This window comes from Panthera onca, chromosome B4, assembly GCF_046562875.1.
Source record: "Panthera onca isolate mPanOnc1 chromosome B4, mPanOnc1 haplotype 2, whole genome shotgun sequence".
NCBI lineage: Eukaryota > Metazoa > Chordata > Mammalia > Carnivora > Felidae > Panthera > Panthera onca.
The window spans coordinates 76275647-76287822 of record NC_138345.1 but is presented as its reverse complement, the minus strand read 5'-3'; the positions used below and the strand labels follow the sequence as shown (position 1 = coordinate 76287822).

Sequence of the window (12176 nt, the reverse complement as noted above, 5' to 3'; positions counted from 1 at the left end):
CCTTGAGTTCTGTGCTTCTCTTTCCACCTCTTCCAGCCTTCTACACACACACACACACACACACACACACACACACACACACACACCGGATCCCAGAGCAGTGTCACATGCTGGAAGGAGAACGGGATTTGAGGTCAGAAGATCTGAGCTGTCCTCTTGGCTGTGTGAGGTGGGCAAGTCCCTCACACTCTTTGTGCCCCAGATTCCTCAGAAGGTTCAGCAACTTTTTTGTATGTTACTGTAATCTTTCTTTTAAAAATTTCTTATTAGGGGCGCCTGGGTGGCTCAGTAGTTTGAGCGTCCGACTCCTGATTTCGGCTCAGGTCATGATCCCAGGATTGTGGGATCGAGCCCTGTGTCGGGCTCCCATGCTGAGCAGGGAGCCTGCTTGAAACTCTCTCTCTCCTTCTGCCCCGCTTCCCCTGCTCATGCTTTCTCTTTCCCTAAAAATAGAAAATGAAATAAAAATAAAACTTTTTAATTAAATAAAATATGAAGACATTTGTTCACATATTTCAGTTTTTAAAATCTTACAGTATGTAGATAAAGCAAATGCTATTTGCATGTCCTTCGCTGCCTTGCCCAGTGGTAAGTGCTGCGATCAGTTGTCTCCTTCTGGACCTTTCTACATGCATTTTATAGGTATTTGCTATATAGGCTTGTATGACATATAGTTTTGTGAGTTTTTGGGTTGTTGTTATTACAGAACGGGGATCGTATGAGGCAGATTTTTGTGCAGCTTGTTCTTTTCTAATAATAGCGTATATCAGAGATGTTTCTGCCTTGGTGCTGCCGCCCGTAGTTTATTTAACCATTCCCTAGTTGAGAGTTTAGGGTTTCCAGTATTTCACTGTTAGAACCGGCGCTGCTGTAAATGGCCTTGGGCGTGCTGTTTTGCACACTCATGCTGGCATTTCTGTAGGATGGACATGGTCCACGAGCTATTTTTTTTATGCTGACTCAACACATTGTAAGGCCAGCGTTTTGCATCTGGTGCCTGTTTGTTGCTGGCTCTGAGCTGGCCTCTCCATGGCGTGGCTCCCCCAGCCTCACCTCTGGGAGGACAAGAGACATAAGCCCAGGTCCTGGACACAGCAGGGTCAGGCCAAGTGTGTGGCCAGGGGGCCCAGCCAACAGGGTGAGCCAGGAAAGTTTGCCTTTGGCTCCTCTGCCCTCTGTGCATGCCCCCTCCCCCGGCAAGCCCACTCTGCCTGCTTCTCTATCAGAATAGGAGACAGATGGTCACTACCTTGCCCAGCGTCCCAGAGCTAGTGACGAGCGGAGTTGAGGCTACAATCCAGGTCAGGCGGACTTCCAAGCCCGTGCCCATAATCACCCCCGTCTCTCCACCTTTGGGGGGGTCATGGCTTGATGTCCCCCGGCACGGAAGAAAAATGACCATCAGCAAGCCACTCACTGGCTCTGAGACTCCTTTCCTTGTATGTAAAATAGTGATAGTAATTCCCACCTCCCAGGGCATATTGGGCGACAGAAATGAGATAAAGGATTAGTGTGTGAAAGGGCAACTCAGATGTAAATTAATAGCCTCCTAGACCCACTCCTGCCTCTTGCCCCTAACCCATGCTCCTCCTCCCACATGCTCCTCCTCTTGTGTTCAGCTGGCCACCAACTCTAGGAAGTACCCGTGTCCTTTCAGATGTCAGCGGTCAAACCAGCTGAGATCTTAGCTGCCAGATGTTAACTATAACCAAGATATCCACTCCCAACCAAAACGTTAGTTAACGATGCTTACCGACACCCAAGATTATCGGGCTACTTGCCCCTGTAATGAATGCAAGCTCATAATGTAATCTCTGATAATTTGCTTTCATTAGACTGTCAATTCTCTGAAGGCAAGCTCCTTGGAACATAGTAGGTCCTCAATAAATATTGGTGGGACTAAATGAGGGAAAGCCTGCAGCTGACTCGCAGGCATGAAGTTGCAGCGACAGGTGCAATGGTATTGGAATCTGGGGCAGGCTATCCCAGAGAGCACCACGTAGATAAGCATCCGTGGCTATAGGCCAAGGGCAGGGGCGGAAATCACTTCATTCCTCTTCCTTCCAAGAGCAAAGCCTGCTGGCTGCTGTAGGAGGCCTCCTGGGTGGGTGCTCCATGGAGGAGCCACCCCCAGACCTGGTTGGGTCCGAGCCTTCTAGGTTGAGAGAGTCAATTTCATTAGCTCACCCAGGGGTGACCAGGCTCTGAGAAATCAACCAAGCAAGCCACTGATTGATAAGCCAGATCAGCAATTTATTAACTTATGCTGGCAGCATGACTGCTAAGCAGCCTGTAGCATTCAAGTCGGTCCCTCTCCTTGCGCGTTCTCTCTTTAGAGGGCAAATTTACGTGAGAATCCGAATCCTATTCAGAAGGAGCCGAGTAGAACGAGGTGACAGGATACGAAAGAACAATAAGCGTTGAGGCCGCATACATCTACTTACCCTCAAAACCATGCCATAGTGTGGTCATTATTACTGTCCCACTTGGTAGAGGAGGACACTGAGGTCAAGTGGGTGATGGTTACTGAGGGGTGGAACTGGCACTCAAACCCGAGCGGTCCGACTCCAGTCCTGCGTTCTCATGCACCGTTCCCTCAATGCTGCTGAGCTCAGGGAGCCTGACGTGCCTGGCACAACCCCCCTCAGCCCTGGCTGTGGCTCTCCGCGTTCCTTCTGTCAAGGCTGCGTAGCGTCCCCTAGTAACATTTCCGCCTCCTGGATGAGCTGTTGGAGACACCTGGCTCTCAGCAGCAGCATACACGTGTTCTCAAGGGGACACCCCTCCTTCTGCATGTAACAACTATAAAGCCACATTAATAGCTCACGTCCATTAAGTTCGTACCACGTGTCAGGCACCGTGCCAGCCACTTGGTGTGCATTATCTTATTCTCACGGCCTCAGGAGGCAAGCACACTCATCTCCCTTTTACAGACCTGGGCTCAGGGAGGCTGCCTTGCCCAGGGTCCCAGAGCTAGTGAGGAGCAGAGTTGAGGCTGCAGTCCAGGACGGTCAGACTTCCAAGCCCGTGCTCATAATCACCCCCCCTTCCCACCTTTGAGGGGGTCATGCCTTGATGTCCCCCCATGCTGGAGCTGTTCCGTATTGGAGCCTCTGGCCCTTGAGCTCTAGTCCCTTTCTCTCTGTCCCTTTGCCCCACTGCTTCTGCCACACCGAATTCCTCACTTTTCATACCATGGCCCGCGCCTCCCCATGCCTTCTCTGTGTAGCAAACTCCTACTCATCCTTTGAGGCCCAGGCAAAATGTCACCTCTCCTGGGCTACCTTCCTCCTGCTCAAGCAGCCCTAATAATGGAATTTACCAAGGTTTCTTTTTTTTTTTTTTAATGTTTATGAATTTAGTTAGAAAGTAAGGGGGGGTGCAGAGAGAGAGAGAGCATCTCTGTACTGACAGCACAGAGACAGATGCAGGGCTCGATCCCACAAGCCATGAGATTATGACCTGTGCTGAAATCAAGAGTCTGACGCTCAACTGACTGAGCCACCCCAGGTGGCCTCTGAGTTTTGCTGCAAGCGTCTGGAAGTGCTCCCCCCTAAGCGGTGAGCCCGGAAGGCAGACATGGTGTCTCTGCCAGCAAATCGCTTGCACCAACTTTTGCCCTACACGTATTTATTGCCTAATGAACGTTCCAGAGGACCCAAGGAACACAGGTCTTCCACACACAAGTTACGGAAGAGCCGGGCACAGCCCGGTTAACAAGAATGTGAATGCATTTTAAGAATCCCAATCCCGGGTCGACCAGTGGCTCATAACCTTTGGGTCGCTAGTGGAACTTTTTGGCTTCATTCTCCCAGAAAACTACACCATGCCTGGGAAGTGTCATATGCCATTTCTTGCGGCTGTTCTGCTTCCTATTCTTGGACCCCAGAGAATAGCTAAGTGGGAGGAGTAGGATTCAGTGTCGACAGTAGGAAGGTCTGGTAAGGGGGCAGCAGGGTGGCAGAGAGGAGGGAATAACTCTAAGGGAATAACTGTTCCTGGTCCATGAGGCCAAGAAGGTGCCCTGGGGAGAAAGTGTTTCCTGGCAGAAAACACATTAACCCCTGGTGCTGCCCATGAACAGTGGAACAGAATGGCTAAGCGTGGGGGGCCCTGGTGCCGGCCTGCTCAGGTTCAAATCCTCACTTTGCTACTTCCCAGCTGTGTAACCTCAGGCGAGAACTTAATATCTTTGGGCCTCGATTTCCTCTGGGAATAATCCCTACTCGAGGAATGTTATTAGGACTAAGTGGGCTAATTTCTGCAAAACACAGAAGTACCTGTTTTCTCCTCACTGTTACATGAAGCATTCACTCATCTTCTAAGGGCAGGGCTCTGAAGCAATGGTGAGAAGAGTAGGCCTCAGCTTGAAGGTCCCCTCCTCCAGGAAGCCTTCCCAAGCTCACTGTCAAACTCACATGGGTCGGGTTCCTTATTACCGGCCACCCCCCTATGGCACTTCGCATTTCTCTTTGGTTACACTCATACTAAGAACTAGTTCCCCTCTAGACTCTAAGCTCTATGAGGTCGGGGATCTTGTCTGTCTTGTTCTTTACTATTTCCCCGTGCTTGGCACATAGTAGGTGCTTGGGAAACAGGTGTTAATTAGAGATGGAAGGTGTTGGGAAAGTTCCAGATTCGGGCTGTTCCAGGAGGGTCACTGAGTGGCCAAACCGTATATGATGGTAACAAAATCGGAGAGGGCCTGGGTGGGGACACTGGGCCCCCTTGGTCAGTGTCAGAGTGATGGACTTTCTGACTTCTCTCTTTTCCCCCTTCCCTCAGTTCCTGGCATTTGACACCCAGTTGCTGATGGGTAACCGACGCCACTCACTGAGCCCTGAGGAGTATATTTTTGGAGCCCTCAACATTTACCTAGACATCATCTACATCTTCACCTTCTTCCTGCAGCTTTTTGGCACCAACCGGGAATGAGGAGCCCTTCCTTCCTTCCTTCCTTCAAAGAATGTCCCCTTGCTGGTCCTCTGACCTTCCCTGTGCTCCTGCAAGCCCAGATATAAAACTAGCTGCCAGCCCATCCTGTGGCCTCCCCTCAGCCCGACACTCACACCCTCACCCTCTGCAGCTTGTACCCAACCACCAGGGGCCCTGTGGAACTGAGGTCACACCATCCCCTGTGCTGCCCCTTCCCCCCAGTTACATCTCCCAAAGTGGACAGTCAAGGCTGGAGGCTCCCCTGGGTTTGAGGACCCACAGAGCGAGTGGGAGGAGCCCGACAGGATTCCAGATGTGGGAAAGGGACCCCAGGAAGCCTGGCTGAGGCCTGCACCCCACCAGAGTTCCTCCTAAGACTGCCACAGCTGTGTGACCTTGGGGCACACTGTCCTGTGTCCAATCCACTCCTCCCTTCTTTCCTTCCAGATCAGGCACTGACCCTTGTAAGGAAGGGGGTGGGAGGACAGCTGGGCAATGAGGTGAGGCTGCTCTGCAGGGTGGGGGGATGTGGGGGGACCAAATGGTTGTCCCAGACTGCCAGTCCTCTCTGAGCTTTGGGACTAGCAGCTTGTTCTCGGCACTTGAGCCCTGGGGCCAAGGGCAATGGGAGAGGGACAGTATACCAGAGCCATCTGCACTTGCCTTGGTTTAGCTTCCTGGGCCATGATGGAGCACTGTTGGGGCAGGAGGTGGGGACAGGGGGCTCTGCTCCTAAGTGGGGACCTACCTGTCCTGGGGCTGTAAGGGAGGTGGGAGTCGGCAGCCTGCCGAGAGGCGTGGGCTCTGTAGTAGCACCCATTCACCCAGACCTTCATCTCCCTGGGGGTGTTTGAGGTTGGCAGGACTGAGACCCATATTCCCACATCCTCTTCTCTTGATCCCCTGGGCTGCCCCCGACCCCACGCCTGAGGCTGAGTGGAGTGCTTGGGCCCTAGAGGATCAGATGTTCCTGGAGAGGGAGGGTTATTCTAGCTGCTGAACAAGCCCCCGTGGGAGGGAATCCTGCCCTGCCCCACGGCCTTTGTGTGCTTCTTATTTCCTAAACTCTCCCCCATCTGCTGCCAGGCCTCCTGAGGCCTCAGCTGGCAGTGCCCCCATGTCCCTCCCCCTGGCTTCTCCGGCCATTCAGCCCGGAGTCCTAAGCCCGCTCCATTCCTTATCTCCTTATCTCTCCAATCTGGAAGCTGTTCAGCTGATGCTAACAGCCAGGGCCAGTCCCTCCAGCTGGTCCCATGTGATGAAGTCGGGTCTCCTTATCAGCCTCCAGGCGGCTGAGATCTCCGGCAGGGTGTGCGTCAGCCACCCGGCCCCCTGCAGGCCCTGCTGGGGAGGGGACCAGGGGGCCACACCTGGGGGAAGTGTGTAGCCGGCACCCAGCAGCGGACTCTGGGCCAGTGGAAAGTTACTGGGTGGAGTCAGGGAGGCTCAGATACCTGCACCTTCCCTTGGCCTCTCCCTCCAGGGCTCGCCTCTCTCCCCTGTGCTGGGGGCTCTGTTTGCTCTTGGAGGGAGTGACTAGGTATGTTACCTGTCTGTTTTGACTCTTCCCTCTCCACCCTTCCTGTTGCCAGCTTCCAAAACACACAGCAGAAGCATTTGAAATTTTGTTCCACCTTGGGTATTTGAGGACAGAGGGAACCAAGAACAGATGGTGGTGGTGGTGGATGAGACAAAGGCAACTGGGAGCATGGCTGGGATGCCTACTCTGTGCTGGTCTAAGTCAGTCCGTGAAAACAATCCTATAAAGGGAATAGCCTGCATATACCGACTGCAGAGGGAAAAGCTGAGGCGATTGCGAGGACTGGTAACGAGTCCAAGGTCATACAGCTGATAGACAAGGTTGGGGCTGGAATGAGACTGGGCAGTCAGGCCCTGACAGCTCTGGAGATTTGTTGGCCTCAGTGCCACCCCTGGCCTCCCCCTCCCCCCACTACCACCACCAAATTTTGTACTTTGTAGTTGCCACCTTCTGGGCACAAGATGGGAAACCGGAATCTGGTTTCTGATTCGCGGCCTCACTGCCAATGGGCTCATGGTATTAAGCTGTGATTAGTTTCGTATCAGCAAGATGGAAGACCATGGCCAGAGAGGTGCCAGAACACTTAATTGCACTGACTTCCTTATGCAGTTGCTACCTTTCTTCACTTCCTCTCCTGAGCTCTGGTCCTAGCTCCAGAGGCATCACTCCCCCACTCCTTGGCTGCTATTCTCAGCCTGGGCCTTGGTCATGTTTCCCAGAATCCTCCTGTCCAAGTCCTCCTCTTCCTGGGACAGTTTTTGCAGAAATAGGATTGAGAAGCTTATCCAAGGCTGGGCTCCAAAAGCTTGGGGGAGGAGGTAAGCCCTCAGCAACAAACAACATGACTGGGCAACTTGGCATTCTCAAAGCAGCGTGTGCTGTCCAGTCTCCCGCTCTGGGTCCTGGGAGGGATCCGGGACACAATGAGCTGGCAGCAGAGTCAGGGCTCGGTGCCCTCGTCCCCGCTGCATCAAGGCCAGAAGGAGCCCCAAGAACACCTGGATGGTCCTTGGAAGGAGGAAGGGGGTGGGGGAAGCTGTTACAGGAATGTGGGATTAGGAGAAACCTGAGCTGACCAGGTGTCACAAGCTGCAGAGAGGAGAGACCGCTGGCCCCATACATTTTTGGCAGGGGTGGGGCTGGGCCCAGGAAGGGGTAGTTGGATTTTACAGAGCTGGAGGCAGCCAGGAATCTGACCATCTGTGATGAGGTCGGAGGAAGACAGATCAAGAGATCCTCTCCTGGGATTGTAGCTGGGGCCTGGGAGGCACAGGGAATTCCCCGGACTCCTGCCCCAATTCCCAGGTGCATGTGTGGCTCCTGTGTTGCCCGTGGAAGCCCAGGAATCTCAGGGGAGTCAAGATCCAACAGATATCCGTATGTTAAAAGCCTCTGCCTCTCGCTCCCTCAGCCTCCAAGGGACAAGTCCAGGAGCTATCAGCTCGCCCGGTGGGGGGGGGGGGGGGGGGGGGGGGGCGGGGCTGGATTTCACACAAGCCCTTTGCTGCCCCTCGGTGGCCGCCTGAGGAAAAGCAGGGTCTGGTTCTGCAGGGAAGAAGCAGAAGGGCTGTGTGGCCTGAGGTTTCAGGAAGGATTTGGTTTTCACTCTCGGCTCTTCTCAGACTTCTCTCCTCATCGGCCTCCGACTGATCCCTTTAGTCCAAGCAACGTCACATCTCTGGGACACTGTTCACCTGTCTGCTGGAAACCACCCTGCACCACCCGGCAGCCAGAGCTTTCTCCCAAGTGACTGAGGGCAGACATACCGCCAGACACAGTCCTTTTGGCCTCAGCTCCTCCAAGTTTCCCAGGGTCCGCGCCTGTTCCCTTCCCTGGCCTCACCTTCCTGGTCTGTGACTGACAGGAGATAAGAATAAAATTATGACACCTGAACCATTTCCTCGGCCTGCCTTTTGCTTGTCGCCTCAGATGGCCGGGGAGTCTGTGTGTGAGGTTTAACTCAGATTCAATGTGAAAAGTTCACACCAGAGCTGTTTCTCCCAGCATAGCTAAGTGTGAATTAAATCTCCACATTTATCTTGATGTGGAAAAAGAAACACTGATCTTCCTGTCCGTATATACCCTTTGCAGAGGCTCTTGGGATCCCTGGACCTGTCACAGCCCTACCAGAGGTGCCTCCAGATAGGGAAACTTCCAGGGAAGCCTTTGTGCATCGTTCTGTTAGAAGATCCTTCCTTATTTTGACCCAAAATCTGTTCCTCTAGAAGGAGGGCCTATGTTGTAGCTGGAAGGATCCCCAGGAGCAGTAGCTTTAAGAGTCACCCCTCCTGTGGAGCCTTTCTCAGTCCTTCCCCCAGGAACCCTCACTCACCCCTCCTAGGAGCCCCCCTGCCCTGTACCACCCTGGTTACATTTTAGTCGCTCTTTCTATCTCCTTCTATGACACTTGAGCTCCTTGAAGGCATGAACTGTGTCTTGTTCACCCTTGAATCCACAGGACTTACGGCAAATAGTCTCAATAATGCCTTTTGGATGAACGGAGGGATGAATGAATCTGCGCCAACCCGTTGGTTTTACTGAGGAGGAAACTAAGGAGCAGAAGGTGCAGTGATTTGTCCAAGTTTATACACGAGTTAGTGACTGCGAGTGGGACCAGAAGGCACATGGAGTGGAGATTACATTGCCGAGTTCCTTCAGGGAACTTGGGGCCGAGGGTGCCGTGTGGGAGGGGGACACACCACACTGAAGCAGTGGGAGACAGTCTCCTCCTCTGTGACAAGGTTTTGGTATAAATTCAGCTCTAGCAGGGAAATGAGCAGGGCAACATTGAGGGGACCCTGAAGAGAGAATGAACAACACGTATTAAGCACCCGCTGTGTACTAAGCACTTCCATAGATAACAAAGATAGGAGAGGGAGAAAACAGTGTTGCAGAACAGAAGACGTAGACGACAGCTCCTGACTACTCAGCCGATGGTCCCAAGTAAACGCTCTTTACAGCATCCCTGGCAGGGAAGCAGGTGCTGAGATGTGGAACAGTGAGGGGAGTGAGGTTCTGAGTCAGGGTCTAGAGTGTATGAAAGGCTGAGCCTTGCAGACTGGTGGAAAGGGAGGGAGGGCCGGCTACATAGGCGGGGTCGGCAACACGGGGCTCCCTCAGCTCTTCCAGCTTCCAGCCAGCCCTTCAGCCCCACTGGGTCTGTCTTCGGCCCACTCATTCTTCTTCCTTCGTTTCCTAGGGCTGCAGTAACAGATGACCACAAACTGGTCGCTGAAAACAACAGAAGTGAGTTATCCTCACACAGTTGTGGAGGCTAGAAGCCTGAAATCAAGGGATCAGTAGGGTTGGTTCCTTTTGGAGGCCCTGGGGGAGAACACATTGCATGCCTCTCTTCTAGCTTCGGGCGACTCTTAGCAATCATTTCCTTGGCTTGTGGCTGCCCTCCCATCTCCACCTTTGTCTTCACATGACCTTTGCTCCTATGTCTCTGTGTCTTGAATCTCCCTCTCCTTTCTCTTATAAAGCTACCTGTCCTGGATTTAGGGCCCACCCTACGTTCAGGATGATGATCTCTTCTCAAGGTCTTGAATTACGGCTACAAAGACCCTATTTCCGAAAAAGGTCACTTTCCCAGGTACCAGGGTGTTAGAACTTGGACATCTCTGCTTGGATATCACTATACAATCCACTATACCATCCGCTCCCTTCTGGCAGCTACTGTCTCAAGCGGTGGCCTTCAAGCACATCCGTCACCCACACCCCCTGGGGATGGTCCTCGCACCAAGGCTCTTCATTCACATTCCCAGGCTCCTAAGTTAGGCTGGAGAAATGACAGAGCTGAGCTGACCTGGTCCACTTCACATATGTCATCTGCTCTCACTCAAGCCTGGCTACTCCCAGCAAACTTATGTTTGCCCTCTTGCTGATTACATACACACACACACACACACACACACACACACACACCTACACACAGACACTCATACACACAAAGATCCTTTCTGCCCAGCCTACTAACCCCAAACCTTCTCCAAGATCTCTGGTTTCTTTTCTGGGAAAACTTTGCCAAAAGAAGTGAGCCTTATCCTGTCCCTCCAGAGCTCTATGCCTCTTTATTGGCCCCTTTTTCTCCATGCTAAGGAGACCAGATGCTCTAGCCAAGAGACCCAGCTGGTCCAGTCTTCCAGCCATGCCCATCAAGTGGCAGCCATGTGAGCGAAGAAGCCATTTTGGAAGTAGACCCCCTAACTTTGGCTATTTCAGGCCCTAGCCATTTGAGTTTTCCAAGCTGAGGCCCAAGACATCACAGAACATAGACAAACCATCCCCTGTATGCCTCATCCCAATTCCTAATCCACATAAACCACGAGCATAATAGTTAATGCCACTAAGTTCAAAGTAGTTTGCTCTGCAGCAACACAGTTTGGTTGCTGGAAGGGAGACGCTGCCATAAGAAAACTTAAAACATCTGCCATTTCTTGGGCATTCCAGGTAATAGGAGACACCGGCCAGACCTCAATGAGTCTGTTAGGGAAGGCTAGACGGGCTTCAAGGAGAAAGAGACTGCAGGTGAAAGTTCAAGGGAAAGTTGAGAAAAATGTACTTGGAAGCTGGAGGAACAAAGACCCTTGTGTCATGGTAGAAACTTCCACAAGACTTTTAGCTGCACTAACTTGAAAAATAGGAAAATACCTGACGAACTGATGTCGCTACTAGCTAAAAAGATTTCCAAGCGGAATGTTGAAAGTGTCAACTGTCTTATTTTGGCTTCGTATCATAAGAAACACATAGTGAGAGGAAAGCTAAAGAAGAAATTGTTCTGTTTTTGAGCAGAATTTGGAGGAGGTATAAAAAGGCCATGACAGTCTTTCGAGCTAGCTAAGAATTCTCAAAATAATAAAGGGCCCCATGGCAAAGATCAAGCCCAGGACACTGTCAGGAAAACACAGTCTCCTGGAGAAGACGAGGCCGGAAGTATGATTGTAAGGTCCTCTTAAACCCTCAGAGGGGCGCCTCGGTGGCTCCGTGGGTCAAGCATTTGAGTCTTGATTTCAGCTCAGGTCACCGTATCACGGCCAAGGGATGGAGCCCCGCCTTGGGCTCTGCACTGGGCATGGAGCCTGCTTGAGATCCTCTCTCCCTATCTCTCTGCCCCCACCCCCTGCTCACATATACACTCCCTCTCTTGAAGTAAATACAGTTAATTTTTTAAAAAAGCCCTCAGAAAGATCTAAAACGGTGCCTCCATGGAATCTTTCAAACAGAAGTACTCCTAGAGTCTTCAAGGCATTCGTTGCACAGCCGCTCTGCTTCTAAAGATCTTGAAGAGACTCCCTCGGCAGCCTCACTGGGGGCCCAAGACAGGGGGGGGGCTTGTCTCAGAGAGACTTATGAGTGCAAGTTGTCTGATGAAGTGAACTCCAGTGAGATTCATAGCAAAAAGACAGAATGTATAAGACTTGTATTGGTTGAAGCACCACCAGCTCAGCCTGCAAAGGAGAGAAATAATACAAAGTGAAAAGCAGCCTTTGGACTCTTGGACTTCTAAGGGCAGGAAGCAGGCTGAGAAAACTACTCAGCTGTAATATGGGCTATTTCCTATAGAAAAGAAAGTGACTCCAAAGGCAAAACCAGGAGGCCAGAGGGTAGAGTTAAGAGCCACAGGTGATCATTGCCAGGGAGCAATGCTGGGCCCTAGTCAAGGAACTGGTAACAGGTAGCCAGCTGGAGTTCAGAATTG

At 52.1% G+C, this 12176-nt stretch overlaps 1 protein-coding gene across 2 annotated transcripts in view; it reads left to right on the top strand.

The window, feature by feature from the left end:
- FAIM2 (Fas apoptotic inhibitory molecule 2) overlaps nt 1-8368 on the top strand; it is a 33609-nt gene extending 25241 nt beyond the window's left edge. Inside the window, exon 11 of one of the 2 annotated variants that reach the window (XM_060657689.2) lies at nt 4786-8368. In XM_060657689.2, coding sequence (XP_060513672.1) covers nt 4786-4935 — 150 coding nt within the window. In that variant the 3' untranslated portion in view covers nt 4936-8368. The remainder of the gene's footprint in view (nt 1-4785) is intronic. The other variant, XM_060657688.2, reaches the window with a different exon arrangement.
- Nucleotides 8369-12176: the final 3808 nt, after the last annotated feature.